A 19,070-nucleotide genomic window follows, 5' to 3' on the forward strand; every position below is an offset into this window, starting at 1 on the left:
TAGGTGGTTGTTGAGGAGGCTTTTAATGCTTAGGATGTTGTGGAGGATTGAAATATGGTTGCTCAACAGTATTTTCTGACTGTATCCACCTAAAATTAGGATGATTCATCCAGCTCGGATTATATGTGAAACTGTAATTATATTGTTGCCGAACCTGGTTTACCACATAATTCACTGAATCCCCTCCTAAACACTTAATTCCCTCACAAGACATATCTGGCATGAATGGCATGTCACTAGACGATCCACCAACTATCTCAATGTTTCCCTGAATTTGATTCACTGGCTTGACTGGTAATGATTTATTTGCTTGTAATTGTGCCATCTGATGTGTCAATCCATCAAGCTTTGTTGTGATCGTTGTCAAAGCATCAATTTCAAGGAATCTAACTTTCTTCTCCCTTCGATTGTCTTGCCAGCCTACATTGCTCTCTGCCATATTAGTTATGATTTCAAGCGCTGCGGTTGGCATTTTTCTGTATAAGCTACTATTGGCCGCTGCATCAAGCATAGATCTCACAGGTGGATCCACCCCATAGTAGAACGTCTCAACCTGATGGCCTATCGAAAAAACATGTCTTGGGCACATTCTCAACATCTTCTTAAACCTTGCACACGCTGAATTCAAAGATTCTCCATATCTCTTTCTAAACGATGTGATTTCATTTCGCAATTGTGTAATCTTAGTTGGGGGAAAATACCTGTGCATGAATACTTCCACTAAACCATCCCATGTAGTGATAGAACCAGCAGGAAGGTCTCGAAGCCACTCCATAGCTGCTCCTTTTAGTGAGAATGGAAATAGTCTGAGTCGAATAACATCAGTACTCACCCCATTGCACTTGATTGTATCACAGATCGACAAAAATTTCTCCAGATGTGCATTGGGATCTTCAGATGGTGATCCTCTGAATTTGACCTGGAGTTGAATCATCTGGATGATGGCTGGCTTAAGTTCGAACTTGGTCGTCTGAATTGTAGGGCGGACTATACTAGAGCCATAACCTCCAAACGCTGGTCTATGAAGCTCCATTAAGTACGCTCATCCTCTTCTCCGGCCATGTCCTTCAATTTTGGTTTAAGTTCTATTTCAGATTCCTCTTCAAATTCGAATTCAAGAGCCAAGTTGTTGCTCTTTCGAGCTCTACGGATGTGGTGAAGAGTGTTTTCAATCTCTAGATCAAGTGGCACTAGATTTTCGACGCCTTGAGCACGGATCATATAACACGAGCTAGACTCCTGCAATAAAAGTTCAAGTGCACAATTCAAGCTCCAAAAGAATGCGAAAATCTGAAACAAAATTAATTAAAATGCTCAAAATTTAAAAATTAAAAATAAGAACTAATAATAAATGCCTAGTCTCAAATAAATAATTTATCCTCATATTAAACAAATAGTCTCCGGCAACGGCGCCAAAAACTTGACCGACGATTTCGATTGGGAATAAATCTAGCAAGCGGACTAGGTCAAGTTATAGTAAATGGACGACAAGTCCAAGTATCGATCTCACAGAGACTATTATTTAAGCACTAAGATTAAAATTATTCGATTTAATCTAGGCAAATAATAACAAGTGATTTGATGATAATTTAAACTAGTTAGATTAAATAAAATATGCTAAATTAATGATCAGTATCGAATTTGCAGAACATCTAGTAACTTGGGGATTTTCAAATTTAAATAAAATGACCGGGAACGCAGAACTGTCCAAACATTGATTATTGCACGTATTGGAATTAATTAACCAAAGATTATTCGATGCCACGATGAGATTCACTGAATTAACTATAAATCTATTTCTAGAATTTATAATCCTATTTTCATTTAACAGTCCAATTATTTCTAATTGAATTTAATAAAAAAACACATTATTCAACGATGGAATCACAGCTGTCGCCTAAAATCGCACATTGAAACCGATTACTATTTCTAGTCGATTTAACCGTTTGTTGATTAAAATTTTGAAGCTAAATTCAATCTATTATCTTTCGAGTCAAGATCAAACAACAAAAATACAAATAATTGGCCATATTAAACGCACGAAAATTACGCAAACATAAATCAACAACATAAATTAACTCGTAAATCAAATAATCCAGTGAATGAACAAGATCAAAAGTTTGTCCCTATCGTGGTCCCGATCACTTGAAAAACTATTCCATAAATTCAAAACTAGAAAAAAATCTAATATTCAAATTCATTACTGAAAATAAGAAAATAGAATAGGAGAAAATCTCAGCGATGATGCGTGGATCTTGCGTGTGAAGTGCGCGGTTTTTTTCTCTCTTTTCTCCCAAGCCGTCGCCGTCTTCGAAGGTGTCAAAGTTCTCTCCTTTACTCCTCTCCAAAGTCCCAATCTCAAAAACTCCCTCAATCTTTTATTTTGTGCCTTAAATAACTTCAAATCTCTACAGAATAAATATTTTCCGGGAAGTCGTTGGCACGGACTCTGTGTAGGGGTCCGGAGTTAGGTTCGTGTAGGTTCGAGTATTTTCATTCTCGGATGATGTTGGACACGTACCCCGTGTAGGGGTCCGTCTTGGGGTCCGTGCACTCTGGAATTTTCTTCCTTGGGATTTTAGGACACAGACCCTTACACGAGGTCCGTGTAGGGGTCCGGGTACTCTCTTTTGTGCTCTTTATACTTTTCCGGTTATTTCTGACATGGCATTACGAAGCTTGAATTTTCTTCCTTTTCTTTGGCTTTTATCATCTTTTGGTCAAACCTGCAAATAGCCAAAATTAAACGAATTAAGAGCGTAAATCGGAATAAAAAATGCCTGATAAGCACGAATACGACAAAATAAATCCCTTAAGACGCTATATAATTCGTGCTTATCAGTCCCCTCCGCCCAGTACTGTGGTTACATGTAGATGGATCCATCTCCCAACACGTAGAGGCAGACGTAGATGAACACGAAAGTCACAATTAACGATCTGAATTCAACGAAAGGAAAAATTAATACATATATGGTGATGATAATATGAATATGAATATGTTGAGGATGATATGAATATGTTTATGAAATTTTTTAAGAAAAAAGATCATGAAAATGTATTTAAAGTTTATGCATCTTCATGAAAACGATATTTTAAATACAAGTATTTTTCATTGTTGCATGTGATCTGTATATGTATTACTTGTTATCAAGATTATGGTGTGTTGAGTCTTTAAACTCACTAGATGTGATTGATGCAGGTGCTATTGATTATGAATATGTTAATTGAGGTCTTTATGGTTGACTTCGCTGGAATGAAGGTGCACATAACACGAGGACCAACGCTAGTTTCCGCACTAGTTATGAATTATGATTTTAAGTTATGTTAAAGATATTTTTACGACGATTTATTTATGAGTGGTTTTTTAGAGATAATAGTATGGGCTATACTTTCCAAATATTGTTTTTAGGTTTGGTAAAATGTCGGATGATTTGATGCTTTAAACTATTTCCACTGATTTTTAAATGTTAGTTGGTTGTTTATTTTTAAAATTGTGTCAAAAATATTTTAAGTAATTTTGTACGTGGTTCGGCTGAATGCTATGTGATGTTTGAAAATAAAAATTCTAGTACTTTTTAAGAAAACTAAATAGCAGACGTTTCATTAAGTGTATTTTTCAAAAAAAGGGTTTTATATAATATCTTTACCCGCAGGATTTTATTTTTACCCGCTACGCAAATTTTTTTGAATCGGGGGAGTTTTTGAGGGTTCGGCTAATATTTTCGAAAACTTTCCAACATGAAATATTTATCGGGATTGTGTTTGGATATAATGGGCCTAATTTTAATCTTATTGGGCTTAAAACCCTTTTTAATTCCTTTCATTTAAAACTAGGGCCCATTAGCTAATTAAATAAATTCTATCTAATTATCCCACTAATCAAACCCTAGCCCTACCTTCCCCTTCACCAGCCGACACTTCCCCTCCCCCACCACCTTTCTCTCTCGTTTTCAGCATTAAATCCACCAGCTGAAGGTCTCGGCTCTTGCTTGTCTATCATTAAAGAAATTCCTCAGGTTTTCGGATCGATTCCCTCGCGCATTTGCATCATTCAGGCATGTTGTGTACTCTCTTTTTGCATCATACTCATCATAAGCCTGTGGTTTTGTGTGCCATGTATGAATCATTTGTAGATCTTACATGATAGTGTGTGGTTGCATTGTTTCTCTCGGTTTTGTGCATGATTCTTGTACAAATCATGCTTCTTTGATTTCATGTGAAAGGGGCTGCGGTTTTAGGGCTGGTAAGTGACTGATGTAAATTTCAAGATGTGGCTTGAGGATTTAAACCAATCGCCAATGCTGTAGGGTGGGAGACCAAGAGGTTGCTTCAAGAAGATGGCTCGGTTCTTGGGGGTCTTGGGTGTGCAGGGTTAGCTAGTAACACCAGGACCTAGCCGAGCCTTAGACCAGATCTTTGTGGGTCTGAGACAAGGCTTGGAAGGGCTCAAGGTGCACTGTAACCAACCTCAGGCGTTGCTCGGGAGGGAAGGAACGAGGCTCGAGTGGAGTGTTTGTGAGTGTAGCATTTGGGGTGGGGGCTGTGGCTTGCATGGGTGAGCAGCCGTGAGTTCTTTGGGTTCCGATGAGTCCTTGCGGGCTCTAGGAAAGGCTGAGCCGTACCTAGTTCCATCGGTCTTGGGCTAAGACGCAAATATTGAGAGGGTGTGGACTAGGCTAGGCGATAAGTGATGGGGACGATTTCCAGTAGCTGATAGGGCCTGATCGAATGGTTTAAGGGACGAGTCTTGATAATTTTAGGGTCCTTTGAGTGTGTTTAAGGTGTGGTAATGAGTTGGGAAACGTTTTGGTTAAGTTTGGGTTAGATTTGGGTTAAAACCGGGACCCCGGTCCAAGTTTTAAAATGAATCGGTTAAGTCGCAAATTGGCTCGAGTTTACGTCTAGGAATTCTTTTAAATTTGTTTTGGGACATTCTAAGGAGTTTGGTAATCTTCGGATCAATTTTAGAGGTCCATGGGTAAAACGACAATTTTTCAGTTTCCAGGGGCAAAATAGTCATTTTGCATTTGGGGTGAGATTTTGGCCCTGACAACGCCCTGAGCACAATTTTATCATAATTCAAATGTTCATGCAGCATGATTCACGATTTTTAAGATTTTATGAAAATATACGTTGCATGTTTGGATTTAACGAAAATTGCATATGTGCATGATTTTTATAAGTTATGAACATGATGATGTTTTGAATGACGAGAATTAGTTGTGGCTATCGAAATATATGTAAATGTTTAAGATGTATATGTAAATGCTGATGATGATGCCTAGGCACAATGGATGGGTTATCCTGTCACTGATGTCTGACAGCCGCCGGGTACCGCGGTTCTATTTATCATGGATCCATCGTAAATGATGTACGATGGTCACGTCTAATGAACTGAATTCACCTATGGAAATGATGAATGATGAATGGTAAATGATGAATGATGTATGATGATTAGCGATGAGCTGTTTTGACACGTCAAGATTGCATATGACACGTTTATATTAAGCTTTTAAAGTTCATGAAAGATATGTTGATTTCACTGTTGTCTGCTATGTATAGGTATTTGTTATTTTGGTACATGTGTGTTGAGTCTTTAGACTCACTAGACATGTTTGATGCAGGTGAGTTTGATGTCGAGGAGACTGGAGGTGCTGGACTCTGAGTCAGCAGACCTGGTGGGCGACACGACCCGAGAACCTTATGATTTTCCGCAAATTTATGATTTTATGTTTTTGGAGGGGATATAAGGATTTTATACGTTGTTTTATCTTATAGTTTGATGTTAGGATTTTACTCAATTTTTTTTTCCCCGCTATATTGTTAGTAGTAATTATTTATGATAATTTTTAAATGAGGTTTTTAAGTAGGATTGCATGCATGCGATTTATTTAAAATGTTTATTTCAAAAATAAAAGCTAGAAAAAAATTAAAAAATATTTCCGCACTTTTAAAACGGATAGACGTTTCACCATCAGCAAATATATGAACATACAAGAGTGTGTGAAGATACAAAGAGAAAAGGCACGCTTATTTGCTTATCAGCTTTTAAGAAGCAATCAATACAGAGGGAATAGTCAAGTCATATCTCGCTTAGTTTAGAAGCTTATTTTCCCTCAGTATGTGAGAACATCTTCATGGTGCATTCCTTGTTCAGTTCTCACACACGCACACACAACTACTCAAATAAAGTCTTGTACAAAGACATTAAACTTGTGTATGTAGTCTTTGACACATAGACGTTAAACAAGTGTTGACTGGAAGGTGCTGCCTTCAGTCTAGGCTAGGAGTTCAGATTAGGCAGTAGTGTAAGTCCTAAGCTGAGTGGGTTTGTAAAAGATTTTGTATATATCAAAGTCTTCTAGTGGATCCTATCAGAGGTGGTAGAAGGGGTGACGTGGGAGCAGTTGAAATGTCCGAACATCCATAAACATATCTTGTGTACTTAACTTATTCACTGTTGTTTTCAAACAGATTTGATCAGTTCGAGGTGTTATTAGTTGAGTTCTTACCATAACTCAACAGATACATCCAAGAACTGACCCTATGCTTTTCAGTTATTCATTTTACATAAGTTAAAATGCTTTCAGATATAACAGCTTTCTTCGAAGGATTACTTCAAGTTTCTTCTGCTTGGTATTAAAATCAAACTTGATTTAATTCATCGGTATTAACATTCTTGGAACACGAGCTACTGCAGCTCTTGGAGAATATTTTGTTTGAATCACCTCAAGGTGCCCAACAAACGATCCTTCAATATGCGGATTGATGCTGATTTTATTATATCTTCGAATTATCACGATTACTATATCAAAACATAAAAACAATATAAAATCTTGGAAAATAACTCCTCATTAGCCTATTGATTTAAGTCCCAACAATTATAACCTAGTCGTTATTAAAATTTCATTCAACCTTATACAAAAGAAACTAATCATCAAATAATTCTTCTTTTACTAAATATTTCTTTCATCAAGACCATGAGCCTGGCATGCAGTCGGAACTTATATATATGCTGCACTTTCCTCAATGTACACCAATATCTCATAACTTAATTTATTTACGTAAAGTAATGACCTATTGTTTTCCCAACAACAATATAAATTTCTTAACTTGAGATATTGTTTCTTACCTTCATAAGATATGACAAAATCTAACATATTTAAATTTAGCGCTTAGCATCTCAAACTTAGTGTCCATACCGTTAATTATTGACATAAAAATCAAATTCTATATCTGAATAGTAAATCTTATATATTAATTATACCAGATTTTCATAAATAATTTAATATCCACGAGTCATTTCATATTAAGTCGGAAGGTCAAGTAAACTTACCTCAGATAGATACATTTTTCTGATAGGTACGTACGTTCGCAAAAATATAGTCAACTTATATGTGATAGGGACATTTCCAAGATAAAAATTGTTTACTTCTTATGTAATTCCATAAAATTTGACAACTAATAAAATTTATGTGTTGAACTGGATTTTTTTAGACAATTTATTATTGTTATTATTTTGGAAAATCTAAAGATTTTGATATAGATGGAAAGCCTACGTCGTGTGGTTTATAGAACAATCGGCCAAATCGAACTTTGAATTTCCTACGTGAAGCTATTTGAGATCCATCTATTTGAGTTCCAAAATGGCAAAAACACAATTTCAAAAGTGATGTCAAGATGAAGGGAACTTTTAAGGAGAGTTTTACTTATTGAACTGATTCGATCCGATTTCACTAGGATTTTGACAACATCCAAGGGGTAATATGAACCCGACTCTGATACCACTTAAATATCATGCCACAAGATCGAGGCATAGATGACATACGACATTGTCTAACAATTTCATTAAAAACAATAAGCCTCGTAGCAAATAGTCAAAAACCAGTTTAATTCATAAAATAGCATTGCCTTTACATATGTGAAATACGAATAATGCGGAAGCTATTCTTACAAAGAAAAGTATCAAATTCGGAAGTGAATAAACTATAATAACAAAATCAGGGACTTGGTCTACATAACTCTGGATTTCTTCACCAGCTCCAAAATTGATCTTGTTTCGTCTATTTCACCCGTTCTTCATTATTATCTAGGGAGGGACAGACGTAATTAAGGGGGTGCACGTTTTGGGAAATACTCAGTAAGTCGGGGTCGATCGAATGCTAGAATAATAAGTTATACACATACATATTCTTTAAAGTGATCATTTTTTAGAGCAGAATCCTAAAACGGAACAAGCAGAGTTCACAACTATATAATATAAGAAGATCATATCATATCAAATAGAAAAAAATCTTAACAAAACAAAATCTTATCAAATCAGAATCACATACTGAACACATATTTTATAATAATTGTAAGGTCCAGGAAATGTAAATATGTAACATGATGCATGCCATCTAGGGTTTTATTTAAACCATGTGTTTATTTTCTTTACACATTTAATGCATAATTATTGCATGGTTAAGATTTATTTAACGTTATTTTTAAAAGTACACACATTAGGGTTTCTATATGTATTTCGCGTTCGAGCGAAAAACGGAGACCAGGGATTATCAGGAAAAATATTTTTATTGAATTATTATTTTTAATTAATTATAATGAGGTGTTTTTAAGTGTGTTTTTTGAAAAATTTGACTATGGTGGGTATTTTTACTCGCCGGGTCGTATTTTTAATCGGTAAGCAAATTTTATCGAATCGGGTGACTTTTTGAGGGCTTGGGAGATATTTTTATAAACTCACCAAAAAAAAAAATTCGGGGGTTTTATTGGGCTTGACGAGTTTATTTTATAGTATAATGGGCCTAAAACCATTTTATCCCCTTTATTTTAATTAAGGGCCCATTTACACCTTTTATTATGATTTAACTACATAATTAACAAACCCTAAACCTATTATTAACCTTGGACGCCCCCTCCCTCACGCGTTCAGCAGCAGCAGCAGCTCTTCCCATCTTCCTTCAGCAGACATCTCAAAATCTTCAAAGGTTTTCAAAAATATTTCATGCCCGCTCCTCCAGTGCTTCCCCGACGCGCATTCCTTCAAGTTTGTGAGCATACACTCATCAAGGCATGCCTTGAATCATCCTTTTCTCATCATTCACACTAATTATGCTGATATGTGTGTTTTTGTGTGGGAATATTTCGATCTAGCATGGAACATCATTTCTGGTTGCTTTTCTTTTCGAAAACATGCATAATTGGTCATAGTACTCACGTTTTTCATGTACATGTGCAAGGGGTTGCCTGTTTTTTGTTGCAATGAGACCGTTATTGTCAAGGAGTAAAGGGTTTAAGGGTTGGAGTCATGATTTGGTCGAGTAGGATTCGAGTTGATGCATAGGCCGAGGGGTGTGCGTGGAGGTGTGTCTCGTTTAGGTTGTGGATCGAGTAAGGGGTGGAGCTGGCGATGTAAGGGCTGAACCGAGGCATGGACCAGACCTTGGTGGGTCTGGACACGGCCCAGGGAGGCTCAACCATGGGTAGAACCAACCATGTAGCCGGCCGATTGCGTGATAAGGGGGTGAGGCTCTGGTGATGTGATTTCGGGATATACCAAGCATGTGCGTTGTGGAGCTTGCATGGGGTTATGGCCGTGAGTCAATTAGGTCCAGTAGGGTACCTAGGTGTGCTAGGGAGAGCTGGTGTGGGGCTGGTCCTCAAGGGTTAGGTCTAGGATGGGTAATAATTGAGCAAGGTTCAACTAGGGTTTAAAGAAACTACGGCCAAGAAATCCTAGCAGCAACTCAGGGTCTATCCAAAGGTTTAGGGGCCTGGTCTTGAGGGTTTAAGGGCTGTTAAGGTGTGTGTAGGGTGTGGTAAAAGTTGGGAGAAATTTTATTAAGTTTCGGGTCGATTCAAGTTAAAGTCGGGACCCCGATCCAAGTTTTAAAACAAGTCTATTACGTTTTGAAACAGGTTCGAGTTACGTTTAAAAAATACTTTTAAATATATTTTTGGATGTTTTAAGGAGTTTGGTAAGCTTCGGGTCGAAATTTTGAGGTACAGGGGTAAAATGGTCATTTTGGATTTCCAAGGGCAAAATGGTCATTGTGCACCCTTGGTGAAATTTTTGTCCTGGCAGAGCCCTGAGCACAAATTTATCATGTTTTTAAATGTTTACGCAATATATTTATAATTTTTATATAATTATGAAAAATACGGTGCATTCTTGGTTTTAAAGAAAAAATTATGTATATGCATTCTTTTATTAAGTGATGAATATGATGATATGTTTTTCAAGGATGGGAGTTGGTTGTGATTAACATGATGACATGATGAAACGATGACATGTATGGCCAGGGCTCAGTGGACAAGTAATATTGTCGTTGATGTCCTCGCCGTCGGGTACCTCGGTTACACGTAGATCGATCCATCGACTGACATGATCATACGAAAGTCACAGCTGATGAACGGAATTCAAATTAAGAAAATGAATACGTATATGTTGATACGTTCTATGACTATTATCATGTTTTGACATTCTACGATCATCCATACATTTTTTCGATAATCATGAAATGTATGTTAAGGTATTTTTCACTGCTGCATGATATGCATATGTATTTGATATCACAGTACAGGTGTGTTGAGTCTTTAGACTCACTAGATGTGAATGACGCGCGTGAACATGTCGATGAGGGGACACGAGGTGCCGAATTCTGAGTAGGCATGGCTGGATGTGCGCACACCACCCGATGACCACACTATTCCGCACATCATGTTTTTATGAGTTTGAGTGGACATGAACATTTTGATACGTTGACTTTGTTATGGTGATGATTATCAGGATGTTTACTTGAGTTATTTTTACGTACACTTATTACGGCCATGTCGGCAATTTAAACTGTAATATATTATTTGTCAGATATTTTAAAACCGCGGTATTTTATCTATTATAGAATTACAATTATTTTAAAAGGTGTATTTTTAAACAGTATTGCATGCATGCATGATTCATGAATTTAAAAAAAAAATTCTAGTATTATTTTAAATTAGTAGACGTCACAATAATGACCATGGGCTATCCTTGATCTTGTGATCCCTCTCAGGTCATCTCCTATAAATGGACTTCCACTGAGGCCTTTTCTCGCATTCGGGCTCCCCTGGGCCTTTTCCCATCGATAGGCTTCCTCTTAAGTCTTTTCCTCATAGGATTTCCTGATACACCAATATTCAAATCATAACAAATAAATTTATCACTTGGAACAAAGGAGGTGGTTCAAACAGATCAAATTAGAAAAAAATGGATGGAACAAATCAGAACTTAGAAGAAAATGCAAAAAAATGTAGTAAATGCATACAAAATCAAAACTTAGAGTAATCGATACAATTTTAAATCAAATTACTTTAAAATAACACATAAGCCCACTCCACTTACCCTTGGTACAAATGTACGATTCGAATTTAACCGATATTTGGGCAAACTTGGGTCGAACATGGGCAGCCTTCGGGCGAACTTGGCCAACAAATCTGTCATGATTTGCATAACACCTGGTCATGAATTAAGTAGCACCTGGACAACACTACAATGGCCGAATGGAGCCTCTCTTCTTTGCTTGAGGTGGCCAAAGCTTGGGAGTGGTTTGAGAGAATTTTGGTGTAAGGATTTGTAAAAATACTTGCATGTATTTATAGGATGAATTGTGACACTCCAAGAGGTGGCCTTGCCTAAAAACTTGAAGTCCAAGTAGTCAAAATTTCATCCACAACCAAGAGTCACCTTGGTTTACTAAAAGGTCATTTCTTGGACAATAAATTTGTCCAATTTTTAGCTCTTCCCTTTCCGGCAATTTTGGTTTAATTAAGACATAAGAACGGAGCTTCTTAAGGCTAAAGTTTCGAGTTTCATGAGCTAAATGTTTTCTTCTCCAATCGGCTACACTTCGGTCTTTGCGGTTGATATCTGGAGATCCATTATGCTACATTTTACACATGTTGAACTGAAATTTTAAGTCCAATTGTTGAGCTTTAAATGAAAAGCTTGATCTAAAAGTCACGATTTATATTGTTTGCGTGATTTGCTTCGAAAACCCGAGTCCTTACAAAATATCAATCAAATCTCGAAAGACATTATTAAGTACTTGAGAAAAACTAATAATTTGTTCTTTGTTTATGGGAGTGGAGAATTAAAATTGAAATGGTATACTTATTCTAGCTTCTAATCAGATGTGGAGAATATGTAGATGTATCGGATGCAGCAAAGGAGAGGGCTTGGATGAGGAATTTCTAGATAGAAAGGCTGACGTAGGATTGTTTCAAATCTCTGAACATCCACAAATCTTGTGTCGCTTAATTTCAGTTTTATTCTATTTGTCATTCATTTTATTTCCGCACTTTTATTAGTTAACTGATTTATATTGACAAAAAGATTCGCGAATTTAGTTTATAACTAAAATAATTCATAAATTGAAGAAGAAGTGAAAATTGTAAAGTGTTTATCCAACCCTCCCTTCTAAAAACTTTTTACTCCCAACCAATCCTAACAAGTGGTATCAGATCAAGCTGAATCTTGTTTCAGAATATTTCCATTCTTATATATGTATAACATGTCTTCATTCAATAAAATTACAATGTTCTTAAGAGAAGATTTTGATGATTGGAAGATAAGGATGCATGTTCATTTAGCTACACAAGATGATGAAATGTGGTACGTCATAACTGACGGAACAATGAAGATATTAAAGGAAAATACTACAGTTGCCATAACTGAAGGAGCTCCCCATCGCATAGAAAAACCATGAGATGAGTGGACAACAAAAGACAAAAGAAAAGACAATTTGGACAATGTGGCAGAAGACATCTTGTACAAAACGCAGGATAAAATTACTTTCAGCAAGATAAAGATGTGCAAGACTGCAAAAGAAATCTGGGAGAAGTTAATCCAGCTTTGCGAAGATAATGAGCAAACCAAAGAAAATAAACTCTCAGTTGCTGTTCAGAAGTTCGATAATATTAAAATGAAGACTGGAGAATCCATGAACGGATATGATGAGAGAGTCAGTAGCATCATAAATGAACTAAATTCACTTGGAAAAGTGTATTCAAACAAAGAAGTCGTGCTTAAGGTGGTCCGAGGTTTTCCCAAGGAGTGGGATGTTAAGACCATGACCATGAGAGAATCAAAGGACCTGAATAAGGTCAAACTACATGATTTATTTGCTGATCTAAAGGCCTATGAGTTTGAGTTGCAAACAAGATAAGGAGAACCTTCTACACCAGCAGCTACAACTGCTCTTAGTGCTGTCAAACTGGAACCAACTGGTTCAGTTGAGAAAACTCGTCATTAGTTAAGTAATGACGTAATGTCATTATTTGTCAAAAAATTTGGAAGATTCATGAGAAGAACTCAAGGTTTTTTCCAAAGACAATATCAGAGTAATAATACTAAGGAAGAACCAAATGCTTGCTACAACTGTGGCAAAACTGGACACTTTATTGCTTACTGTCCTAAGCCAAAGAAGGATAGTCGATGCTTAGCTGAAAAGGGAAAGAAATCATTTGAGCACAAGAGAAGAGCCAAAGTTGATAATAAATCATTCAGAAAGAAACACGAAGTTCTTCTTGTCGAGGAAATTAAATCCAAATGGGTAGAAATTGACTGCGATGAATTAGAAACTGAGAGCTCGAGCAGCTCTAGCGATGACGAAGAAGTGAAATTTCTGATGGCCAATCACACAAAACTGGAATCAACCAGTGAACATGTATTCAATTTCAGTTCAACTGATTGTACACGTAAAGAACTTATTTCTACATTATATGACATGGTCAATGAGTATCACAAGCTTTCACTCTCATTTGAGAAGGTCAAAGTAAAGCAAATTGAACCCAACGACAGTAAGACTGAAACTGATGAATCAGTTGAACTGTTTAGTATTAAACGGGAGATTGCAGAGCTAAATGCTGAAAGAAGCAAGAATCAATCTACAATTCAGCAGTTAACGCTTGAGAATTCAAAGCAAACTGAGCTTATTTGGGCATGGAATAAATCATCAGTTGTACTAGCTGAAATGCAGGATATGAAGTCAGTTATCGATAAAGCCGGTTTAATATTTAGCAACCAAGATGAACCTTCTACCAGTGATACAAATCCAGAACTGAAAATGCGCAAAGGAAAATATATATTCACTTTGTCAAATCAGTTGTGGTACAAGAACAACCTGAGTCGAGTAAACCAGTTGAACAGCCTATTGAAAATAAGAAAAAGGCTAAAAGGTACGGAATTGTTTATTGCCCTAAGAGTTCAACTGACTAGCGAAGCTGGTCACCTAAAAGGTTCAGCTATAAATAAAAGAACTTCCCAAGTGGCTATTCCAATTACTATAACTGTAAAACAGTTCAAAAAATATATAAGCTAAACAACCAGTTGAACAAGGCTAAAGCACGTACTGCTCCATCTGTCCACAACACACCAAGCACACACAAGTCGGGAAAAAACATTTGGAACACAAGAATTGGAAAGTCAGTTCGACTGATCCAAGTTTGGGTTCCTAAAGGACTAATCAGTTTAGGACCCAAATAGATATGTGTACAAAAATTATTCATTGTGTGTGATTAAAGGTGACAGGTACATCAGCCAAAGAATCAATTTGGTATCTAGACAGTGGTTGCTCGCGACATACATAGGAAATGCAAATTTTTATCCTAACTAATCAAATACACTGGTCCAAACATTAGTTTTGGAGACAACTCTAAAGGTAAAACTATGGGTAAGGGTAAGCTTATACATGATAATTAAAGATGTTTTAGTAGTTGAGAATTTGAAGTATAACTTGATTAGCATTAGTCAATTATGCGACAATAATTTCTCAGTTCAGTTCAATAAACACATTTGCACAGTTAAAGACTCAACTGATGAGATCATTTTAACTAGAAATCATTGTGGGAACACTTATAAAGTGAGTTCGACAAATCAACTTAATGTACCATTATGTTTTGTAGCTTCAAAATCTTCTAAAAACTAGTTGTGGCATAAAAGGTTGAACCACTTAAATTTTAAGTCTATTGCTCATCTGAGTATTCATGATCTTGTAATTGGTCTGCCTAAGATCTATTTTTCAAAAGATAAAATTTGTTCAGCATGCCAGTTTGGTAAAAAAGTAAGATCTTCATATAAAAACACAGGTAGTAAATCTTCCTCCAGATGCTTAGAACTGCTACATATGGATCTTTTTTGTCTTATACCAATCATGAGTTTAGGGGGAATGAAATACATCATGGTATTTTTTGATGATTTTTCAAGATTTAATTGGGTTATCTTTCTTAAAACAAAAGACAAAACTGCTGCATAACTGATGAAGCTTTTCAAAAGATTATTAAATGAAAAATCAGTTGGAATTGACAGAATAAGGTCTGATCGAGGAACTGAATTCATCAATCAAAATATTTCACAATTTTTGTAAAATACTAGGACCAAGCATGAGCTCTCAGCAACAAGAACTCCTCACAAAAATTGTGTAGCTGAGAGAAGAAATCGAACCCTTAAAGAAGCTGCTAGAACAATGCTTGCTGATTCTGTTATTTCTCAGAGGTTTTGGGCAGAAGAAATAAACACTGCATGTTACATTCAGAACTGATCAATGATTAATAAAAATCATTCAAAAACGCCATATGAGATCTGTCATGGACATAAAAGTGTGGTATCTTACTTCAAAATATTCGATTGCAGATGTTTTATTCACGATAATGGCAAAAATCATTTGAAAGCATTTGATGCAAAATCTGCAGAAGGAATATTTATGGGTTATTCATCTGTTAGCTTTATAGAGTATTTAACAAAATTCACTTTAAATGTAGAAGAATCCATTAATGTTGTATTTGATGAATCTGTACTAATTGATAAGACAACTGATCAATTGAGCTTGTTGATCGCTTTACAGATAAAATTTTGGAGGATGACTTCATATCAATCGAAATCTCCTTCAAACACCTGAACCAGATATATTAGTTCAATCAGTTGAACAAGAAATTGTTTGTGATCATCAGTTGGTGGTGCAAAATAATGAAACTCAAATACCAACCGAAGCAGCAACAACTGAAACTGAAGAAAACGTTCAGTTACCAACTGAACCAGTTGTTGAAGTAGATCCAACCAATGCTGAATACAGATGGAAGAAATCACACCCACAAGAATTGGTGATAGGTAATCCATCTGACCCGGTAAAAACTCGTAATCAATGATTAATTTATTTATTTATTTAGCTTTTGTCTCCCAATTGGAACCAAAGAAAACTGATGTAGCTCTTGTTGACCCTAACTAGATAAATGCTATGCAAGAAGAGCTAAATCATTTTACCCACAACAATGTCTAGAACTTAGTTCCAAAACCATCTTCTAAAACCATTTTAGGTACAAAGTGGGTCTTCAGAAACAAACTGAACGAAGAAGGTTCAGTTGTGTGCAACAAATCGAGACTTGTAGCACAAGGATATAGGTAAGAAGAAGGGATATATTACGATAAGACATATACACCAGTTGCACGACTAGAAGCAATCAGAATATCCTTGATGCCTCATTCAAAAACTTCAAAGTTTACCAAATGGATGTCAAAAGTATATTTCTAAATGGTCAATTGAAGGAAGAAGTATATGTTGAACAACCACCAGGTTTTGTTAATCACTCTCTTCCTGATCATGTTTATCATTTGAACAAAACTCTATATGGTCTTAAACATGCTCCAAGATCTTGGTATGAAACCCTTTCAAAATTTCTAACTGATCATGATTTTACCGTCGGATCAGTTGATAAGACTTTGTTCAAATTTTCAAAGAATGGTCATATTTTACTTGTGAAAATATAAGTTGATATTATTTTTGGGTCAACTAACCCTAAATTATTTGAGAAATTTGCTAAGTTAATGCAGTAAAAATTTGAGATGAGTATGATGGGTGAACTGACGTTATTTCACGGTCTACAAGTGAAACAACTTTTATCAGTCAGACCAAATACATGAAGGAACTGATTAAAAAAATTTGGCATGGAGACATGCTCAGCTTCAAGTAATCCCATGAGCTCATCGATTAAAATAGATAAATGGGAAAATATCAGTTGAGAAGGCACTCTACAAAGGTCCTTTGTGATACCTAACTGCTAGTCGTCCTGATATTGTACTTGTTGTTTGTATGTGTGCTAGATTTCATGCAGAACCTAAGCAATCACATTTTTCAGCTGCCAAAAGCATATTGAAATATCTTAAAGGCACACAAAATGTGGGCTTATGGTATTCTAAGGACTCATATTTCAATTTAGTTAGCTATTCAGATGCAGATCATGCAGGATGTAAGCTTGATCGTAAAAGCACCATTGGATCATGTCAATTTCTAGGAGACAGACTGATATCTTGGTTCAGCAAGAAGCTAACATCCATAGCTGTAACGAACCGTATTCTACACTACTTAAAATTTGCGGAAGAATTAAAAATTTTCTTAAATAAAAACATTCATACGGTCGTCACTCAACATTCATAAAAATAAATCTCACCATCATCCGTCACCAATAAAATTTTGCTAAAGTAAACTGTCTCAAAACGTCTCACGTTCAAATCAAAACATCAGAGTATTTTAAAAATTTGCATAAACATAAACTTGCGGTCCTCGGGTTTAGCCTGCCACTCAGCCCAAGCCTGCCCCTTGGTCATCACCTCCTGTCTCCTCAACATAGTCACCTGCATCGATCAAGTCTAGTGAGTCTAAAGACTCAACACGTATAAACTGGAAATAACGAGTAATACGTAATAAAACCACATGCAACTTGAAAATATGACATACATACTTGGAACTTGAACTTGCATAATAAACTTGAACATACGTACATACATACTTCGACGTGCCATAACTTAAACTTTTCATAAGCATGCTGCATACTTGAACATACTTTAACATACATAACTTCATCATTTTGCGTAGAGGATGTTTCAAAGCGAGTGACCCGTAACATAAATGAGCCTGATCAGACTATACCACAGTACTGGGCTGACAGGGACGTATCCGCTGCCGCATACATAAGATCCCCGTTCATAATTTAACAGGCCAGTTGATCCACGTTCATAATTTAACGCTTCACAACCACGATCTAACCCGTTCATAATTTAACGGGCGGATTGGTCCCCGTTCATAATTTAACGCTTTCCAATCCTAACATAATTTGGTCACAAGACATTTAGCATACCTCAAAAACTAAAAAAATGTTTTCTTGCACGTCAACATACCTACTTGGCGTTGAGGGATTCGTTGGACTTCGACTGTGGCCGTTGCTGCTACTTACTAACGTGAATTTCATACTTAACTTGCATTACTTAGACGTAGAAAACTCATGCTTACTCTCAAGCTCAATCAGACCTTAGGACCTTCTACAATTTCCCACGACACGCCCTTAATAATCTTTGCACTAACCCATAACATCTAACTTAAAATGAACTTACAAACATTTCCCAAAAACAAGGGTACACGGACCCCGTGCTTGGGTCCGGGAGAGGGTCCGTGTACGTACTGCCTAGAGTGTGTCGAAAAACGGAAGGGGCACGGACCCCGTGCTCGGGTCCGGATGGGGGTCCGTGTAGACTCTGGAAGAAGACATTGAAAGGAAGCAAAGGCACGGACCCCGTGTCAGGGTCCGGGTGAGGGTCCGTGTAGATACTGGAAAAAGACACTAAGTGAAACCCAAAGGCACGGACCCCGTGCCCTCATCCGTGCAAGGGTCCGTGCTGTCTCGCAAAATTGACACTGAAGGAATAACAAAGGCACGGACCCCGTGCCCGGGTCCGTGTTTGGGTCCGTGTTCGCTCGTTGCTTCGAAACCTGCGAGAAAACTTATGCACCTGCCTAATCTCCCAATTGCACATCAATGGAACGAAATTTACCATCTTAGGACTCTTCTTAGAACACCATAACATTGCATCAAAACTTATACAAACACCTCACAATACGACGTCCACTATACTACACAACGCAACACCAATTATGCAATTAACCTCAATCCCTTTCCTACAACTTTAAACTCATTCAAACGCCTAACAACTTGCATCAAAATCTTAAAAATACACCAAACCTCAAAACTAGCATGCTTATACGCAG

The 19,070-nt window shown here is 36.7% G+C and overlaps 2 protein-coding genes across 2 annotated transcripts; one reads left to right on the forward strand and one right to left on the reverse strand.

Moving 5' to 3' along the window:
- Positions 1 to 22: 22 nt before the first annotated feature.
- LOC140824229 (uncharacterized) lies at positions 23 to 1,033 on the reverse strand. The gene has a single exon (XM_073185825.1). It carries the CDS (start codon positions 1,031 to 1,033, stop codon positions 23 to 25), a length of 1,011 nt encoding a protein of 336 aa, XP_073041926.1.
- Positions 1,034 to 12,845: 11,812 nt separating this feature from the next.
- Positions 12,846 to 13,202, forward strand: LOC140824230 (uncharacterized). The gene has a single exon (XM_073185826.1). The coding sequence runs from the start codon at positions 12,846 to 12,848 to the stop codon at positions 13,200 to 13,202; it is 357 nt and encodes a 118-aa protein (XP_073041927.1).
- Positions 13,203 to 19,070: the final 5,868 nt, after the last annotated feature.

The sequence above is a fragment of the Primulina eburnea genome, chromosome 2, assembly GCF_022965805.1.
Source record: "Primulina eburnea isolate SZY01 chromosome 2, ASM2296580v1, whole genome shotgun sequence".
Taxonomy (NCBI): Eukaryota; Viridiplantae; Streptophyta; class Magnoliopsida; order Lamiales; family Gesneriaceae; genus Primulina; species Primulina eburnea.

What these genes read in the sequence shown, in the direction of transcription:
- LOC140824230 (XM_073185826.1), top strand. Translation starts at nt 12,846, where the DNA reads ATGTGCAAGACTGCAAAAGAAATCTGGGAGAAGTTAATCCAGCTTTGC.
- LOC140824229 (XM_073185825.1), bottom strand. Translation starts at nt 1,033, where the DNA reads ATGGAGCTTCATAGACCAGCGTTTGGAGGTTATGGCTCTAGTATAGTC.